General features: G+C 56.5%; 1 protein-coding gene across 1 annotated transcript in view; it reads left to right on the top strand.

Moving 5' to 3' along the window:
- SPNS2 (sphingolipid transporter 2) overlaps positions 1 to 6,000 on the top strand; it is a 37,961-nt gene that overhangs the window by 27,958 nt on the left and 4,003 nt on the right. The window contains exons 4-9 of the mRNA XM_003799046.3: positions 1,763 to 1,914; positions 2,164 to 2,230; positions 3,372 to 3,514; positions 4,038 to 4,190; positions 4,304 to 4,493; positions 4,789 to 4,854. Of these exons, the coding sequence (XP_003799094.1) occupies positions 1,763 to 1,914; positions 2,164 to 2,230; positions 3,372 to 3,514; positions 4,038 to 4,190; positions 4,304 to 4,493; positions 4,789 to 4,854 (771 nt within the window). The remainder of the gene's footprint in view (positions 1 to 1,762; positions 1,915 to 2,163; positions 2,231 to 3,371; positions 3,515 to 4,037; positions 4,191 to 4,303; positions 4,494 to 4,788; positions 4,855 to 6,000) is intronic.

Below are 6,000 nucleotides of genomic sequence, written 5' to 3'. Positions count from 1 at the left end.
AAGAAGAAGAAAGAAAAAGAAAAAAGGGAAATACAGCTGGGTGTGGTGGCTCACACCTGTAATCCTAGCAATCTGGGAGGCCAATGTGGGAGGATCCTTTGAGTTCAGGAGTTCCAGATCAGCCTGAGCAAGAATGAGACCCTGGTCTCTACTAAATACAGAAAAATTAGCTGGGCATTGTGGTGGGCATCTGTAGTTCTAGCTACTTAGGAGGCCAAAGCAGGAGGATTGCTTGAGCTCCAGAGTTTGAGGTTGCTATGAGCTAGGCTGACCCCCAGGCATTCTAGCCTGGGCAACACAGTGACACTCACTGTGTCTCAGAAAAAAAAAGAAAAAAAGGAAATAATTTAAATGACCGTCACTGAGCGTGCACAGATAAATGGGGTGTATTCATGCTGTGGGATTCTTGACAGCAAAAGAATGAACTAGATCTTTATTAACCAGCATAAATGGCTTTCAGAAGGATAAGAACGGGAGGGAAGAGCAAGTTATGGGGTACGATGCATGGAACGATTCCTTTCACGTTCATTTCTACCTACATGTGCAAACACAGGCAGAGGCGGACTCACATCAAATGCACAATAAAGTGAGTTCCTGCAGGTGGCGGGGTGGACAGGAGCCTCCCTGCTGCCAGTGTACTGAGGACAGCCACTGATGGGATCTCTCCCACCCTCTTCCTCTCTCTCTGAAATGCGTGACATACCAAACACACAACGTAAAAGACCATCTTTATGATTTGGGGGCGGTGTAGACTTTCCTGAACAAGATGTGAAATCCTGACACCATTAAGGAAAAATCAACAGATTTGACAGCATCAAATTAAACAAAACATGAAGCCTTTGTGCCTCGAAACTCTCCACCAAGTTGAAAGAAGGATGACAGAAACACAGGTCATACAGGATGGATGCCCGTGATGCAGAAAAGCTGATGTAAATCAACACAAAAGAGACCAACAGCCCAACAGGGAAGAAGAGCCAAGGCTGTGGGCAGATGATTTCCCAGGAAGAGAAACAGGCTTGGGAGCTAAGGGAGGGCAGGAAAGTGGGGAAACAGCTCCAGGATTGAGGGGTCAGAGCCAGGTGGGTGGCACCCGCAGGTGCAGCGAACCTGGAGTGAGGTGGGCAGATGGAAGGGGGAATCTGAGAGACCCAAGGGAGGGCTGGATATGGGCACTGCTGGCCGGATGGGTGGTCAGGGTGGGGCAGGGAAAAGATGACCAGGCTGGGTTCTCAGGCCCCGGGCAGATGGGCGAAGACGGGGAAAGTCCATATCAAAGGGGTAGTGCCGCTAGCAGCTGGCATGGCCCCTCCCTTCCTGGCTCAGCTGGGCTTTATCCTTTGATGTGTGTTGGTAGGAAGCTCTGAGCCCCTGGGCTGTCCTGCCCACTCCCCACTCACACTGGGTTGCTTAGGCAAGGGATATGATGTGGAAGGTGATTTGTGGCTCCTGAGCTGGAGCCAGAACCAAGGAGGAAATCTCCCAGTTGGAGGGGTGATGGAAACATAGGCTTATGTCTCCAGTGCTTATGGGGACAGAGAGGCCTATCCAGTCCCATTCCAGCACTGGACTAACCCTGTCAGACCCACTATACAGAGGGGTAAACTAAGGCCCAGAGTGGCCTGGGGATGTAGTCTTGGCTGAGGCACTGGTGGACGCCCTCTTTTCCCTGGTTCCTGGATCCTGGTCTAGGAGGGGAGCAAAGTGGGAAGCAAGGACGAGGGGGAGCGGGCAGGGGCCCAGCATTCTCTGCCCTCCCCCACAGTACTTCTGGATGCTGGTGCTGTCCCGGGGGCTAGTGGGCATTGGCGAGGCCAGCTACTCCACCATCGCGCCCACCATCATCGGCGACCTCTTCACCAAGAACACACGTACGCTCATGCTGTCTGTCTTCTACTTCGCCATCCCGCTGGGCAGGTGAGATGGAAGATGTTGGGGTTTGCTCTCTTGGACTTCCAAGTACTCCCTTTCCTTGGGCTTCTGGTCTAGGCAGGTGCCCTCAACTAACTGAACACATGAGCAGATGGCCTTGGAGGAATACCTGGACCTGGTTCCTGGCCAAGGGTTGGGGAAGGGATGGCAGCCTGTCTTGTAGACCAGGGGGTGTTCCCTGCCCCTAGCCCCCATATCTGTCCAACCTGACATGTGTGTCCATCTTTTCTGCAGTGGCCTGGGCTATATCACTGGCTCCAGTGTGAAGCAGGCGGCTGGAGACTGGCACTGGGCCTTGAGGGTAAGCCCTGGGCCCCCCATGAGGGTACCCATAGTCCAGTCCTTGCCCCAGAGTTGTCCAGATTGTCCAGCCTAGCCTAAAGCCTTCCCTAACCAGCTGGGACTCTGAAGTCCTTGCCCTTCTAGACTAGTCTAGATTGAGGTCTCAGGGAGCTCAGGTGTGGGGCAAGAGGGAGTCTGAGGGTTGAGAGGGCCAAGGATTCTCCTAGCATGTCAGGAAATTCCAGGTCCACAGTGATGCTTCCTGCCTTGAGCCCTGGCACTGTGCTAGTGTAAGGCTGGGACAAGACCTCTGTGTGGGGCCCCCAGGGTCTGGAGCCACTTCCTGTCTCGCCAGAGGGTTTGGGGCAAGTTACCAAGGCCACAGGACAGTGCAATCAGAGGAAACAGAGATACCCAGGCTCTCAGAGGAGCGGAAGCTTAAGACAAAGTGTTTTTTCCTCAAAAGCAGGAAGGAAGCAGCCTCAGTGGAATTTCTTGGTGGGGGGTGAGCTAGGGTGGCGTGGGGAGGAACTCCCGGGCCCCTGGTGGGGGTGGGGACAGATTCCTCTGCTCTCATGGGCTGCTAAGATGGTGCCTGCCCATCTGGAGTGAAGCCTGGGGCCTTGGAGATGGAGTTGGTGACACCGGACTAGATATAGGGAAGAAGCAGATGGATTTGTGAGCCTCTGTTCTTGTGGGGCCTGTGTGGGCCCCTCCCAAAAGACAGGCTGCCTGATCTAGCTGGAAACCTGGTGCCCAGCCAGTCCCTTCCCAGTGCCCCCCAAGGCAAGGAATCTACCTGGAGAACTTTCCTAGTCTCAGAGGGATGGGCAGGGTTGGTCTGTGACTCCCTGTCCCCAGGAATGAACTCTCTTCTCTCAAAGTCATCATTCCATCCATCCATTTAGCATCGATCCCTTGTCCATTCATTGATCCATTCATCTGTCCCTTCCTTCTTCCTTCAGCTACTCGGTCTTCCTTTCAACCTCTCCCCTCCTGTCCTGTCCCTGCTCTGGACATTCCATTTTGCCTCCCCTGATGGCTCTGCTCACTCTGCAGTCAGTTCAGGGGAGACACCCAGGCTTGTGCCCCTCCCAGCATAGCAGCGGTGACTCCGATTAGGCCCTGGTCATCTCACTTTGTGCTCCCTTCCTCATCAGGTGTCTCCTGTCCTGGGCATGATCACAGGAACACTCATCCTTGTCCTGGTCCCGGCCACTAAGAGAGGCCATGCCGACCAGCTTGGGGGGCAGCTTAAGGCACGGACCTCGTGGCTCCGTGACATGAAGGCCCTGATTCGAAAGTGAGTACTGCTGAGCCTGGCGGGGACCTGGAGGGGCGCCCATGTGAGAAGCAGTCCTGGGTGGCGCCTGTGGCTCAGTGAGTAGGGCGCCAGCTCCATATACTGAGGGTGGCGGGTTCAAACCCGGCCCCGGCGATACTGCAGCAAAAAAGTGGCTGGGCGTTGTAGCGGGTGCCTATAGTCCCAGCTGCTTTGGAGGCTAAGGCAGGAGAATTGCCTGAGCCCAGGAGCTGGAGGTTGCTATGAGCTGTGATGCCACAGCACGAGGCCAATAAAGTGAAAAAAAAAAAAAAAAGAGAGAGAGAGAGAAGCACGCCTGCAGGACAGCTCACCAGTGCCCTTAGCTGGACTCCCTGCCATCTTCACTGCCTGTGGTGCTAGGAGTGACATTTTGGCCAGCCTTACCTCTAGGGCCTGTAAGGAGAGGCATTTGAGGCCTTCTGTCTCCAGGGGAAGGTGTGAACCAGGGTGGGGGAGAAGAGGCTGCCTGTGGGTGCTGAAGGGTGTCCTGGCCTTTCCCCAGCCGCAGCTATGTCTTCTCCTCCTTGGCCACGTCCGCCGTATCCTTCGCCACAGGAGCCCTGGGCATGTGGATCCCTCTCTATCTGCATCGTGCTCAGGTTGTGCAGAAGACGGTGGAGACATGCAACAGCCCACCCTGCGGGGCCAAGGACAGGTGGGGCCAGGCAGGGTGGGCCCAGGGTGGCAAGGGACCCCAGATGGGAGAGCTCCTCCACCTCAGTCTTGGTCCCCTCTCAACCTATGCTCCACTGTCTTCTGTCCCCACAGTCTCATCTTTGGGGCCATCACCTGCTTTACAGGCTTTCTGGGTGTGGTCACAGGTGCAGGAGCCACACGCTGGTGCCGCCTGCGGACCCAGCGGGCTGACCCACTGGTATGTGCCGTGGGCATGCTGGGCTCTGCCATCTTCATCTGCCTGATCTTTGTGGCCGCCAAAAGCAGCATCGTGGGAGCCTATGTGAGTGTATGGGGTCGGGGGCGAGGGCACTTTGGGGAACCTGGGCCTGGCCTTGGTAGGCTCTGGAACAGAATTCTATCTGACATACTGGACCCTCCCTCTCCTCCTGCTCTGACCATGGCCTGGGTGTCTCAAGGCTGTGGACATGGCCTGACATCTCTGGATAACCCACTCAGTTGTGAGCCTGGCTGTTAGGAGGTGGGGGCTCCCCCCAGCAGCCAGTGTGCAGGGAGCAGCCTGGGCTGCGGGCAGGTGGAGGGGTCCCCTGATGGTTGCTCTGCTCTTTCCTGGGCAGATCTGTATCTTTGTTGGGGAGACGCTGCTGTTTTCTAACTGGGCCATCACTGCGGACATTCTCATGGTGAGCCGGGCAGGCCAAGGTCATCTTGTGCAGACCCAGGCCTCTTGACTTCTCAGGGGAGCTGGGGTGGGGCAGGTAAAGGGGCAGGAGAGCTGTCAGGGCTTGGTGAGGGGAGGGTGCTAAGGAAGGCCTGCTGGAAAGGTGAACCCAGAGGCTAGAAGTGGATCAGAGATTTGGGGGTCTGCATCAAAGCAGGGCCAGAAAACAGGACTGAGCAGGCGGATGGGGTGAGATGCAGGGATCGGAAGGGGAAGGAGTGTCTCCAGGCTCAGGTTAGTGGCTGGGAGGCTGGTAGTGCCAGGCTGGCACCAAAGTGGCACTGCCTGCCAACGCTCCTCCCCCAGCATGTTAGCGTCCCTGGGCTCTGCCCCTCCCAGCTCAGCTTGCGTCCCAGGCATTGCCCGCCTGAGTGCTTGTGGCTGGGGCTGGTGGACAGAGGCTATCTTCATGGGGCCAACAATGGGCTCCAGACTAGCCAACCAAAGACAAAGGGGTGTCTGAGTGGCTGGCAGGGGTTTGTGTCCCTGGGCAGGGATGGGAGCGCCCCAGGAAGAGTCAGAAAGGGCTAGGAACTCAATGTAGTCAGAGTGGCAGGAGTCAGTGTAACACTTGGTCCTGTCCTGGGGAACACTCCAGCTCAGGGTGGAGAGGGGATTGGGAGAAGAATGTGTGGCGGACCAGCAATGAGGAGAGTGGGAGGTTCCAGGGAAGGCCCTGGGGCAGGGGGAGGAAGGTGTCCTCCTGGTAAACTCTCAGGGTGCTCAGGGGTTTGGTACCATGGCATGGAGCAGCTCAGGAGAGGGACCTCCCTGGCCCCTACTAACTCCCCTACCTCAGGAAGCCAGCCTCATCTCACCCTGAGCTTCCCTAGCCTACTTGCCCCTGGGCTGGCTAGCTGTCCCCCATCAGTCCCTGGGCTAGGGTGGAGGTGATGGGAGGTTCTGTGTTTAGCATGGAGCCAGGTGGGAGTGAAGGGAGGAGAGTTCTTGTGAATCCTGTGCTCTCAGTGCTGAACAGAAGCCCTCCCCTGTCTCTGCCCCCTGGGGTGGCCCCCAGCAGCTGCTGATAGGGTCTGGGTCCCAGGGAAATCATGTCCCAGTTTATTAAGTATCTGCCAAGTGACTGTTGCTAGAAATAGGGCCACTC

The sequence above is a fragment of the Otolemur garnettii genome, unplaced genomic scaffold, assembly GCF_000181295.1.
Source record: "Otolemur garnettii isolate 467f Iridium unplaced genomic scaffold, OtoGar3 scaffold00145, whole genome shotgun sequence".
Lineage (NCBI taxonomy): Eukaryota > Metazoa > Chordata > Mammalia > Primates > Galagidae > Otolemur > Otolemur garnettii.
Note: the sequence above shows the minus strand (reverse complement) of the source record. Positions and strands in the feature narration are given on the sequence as shown.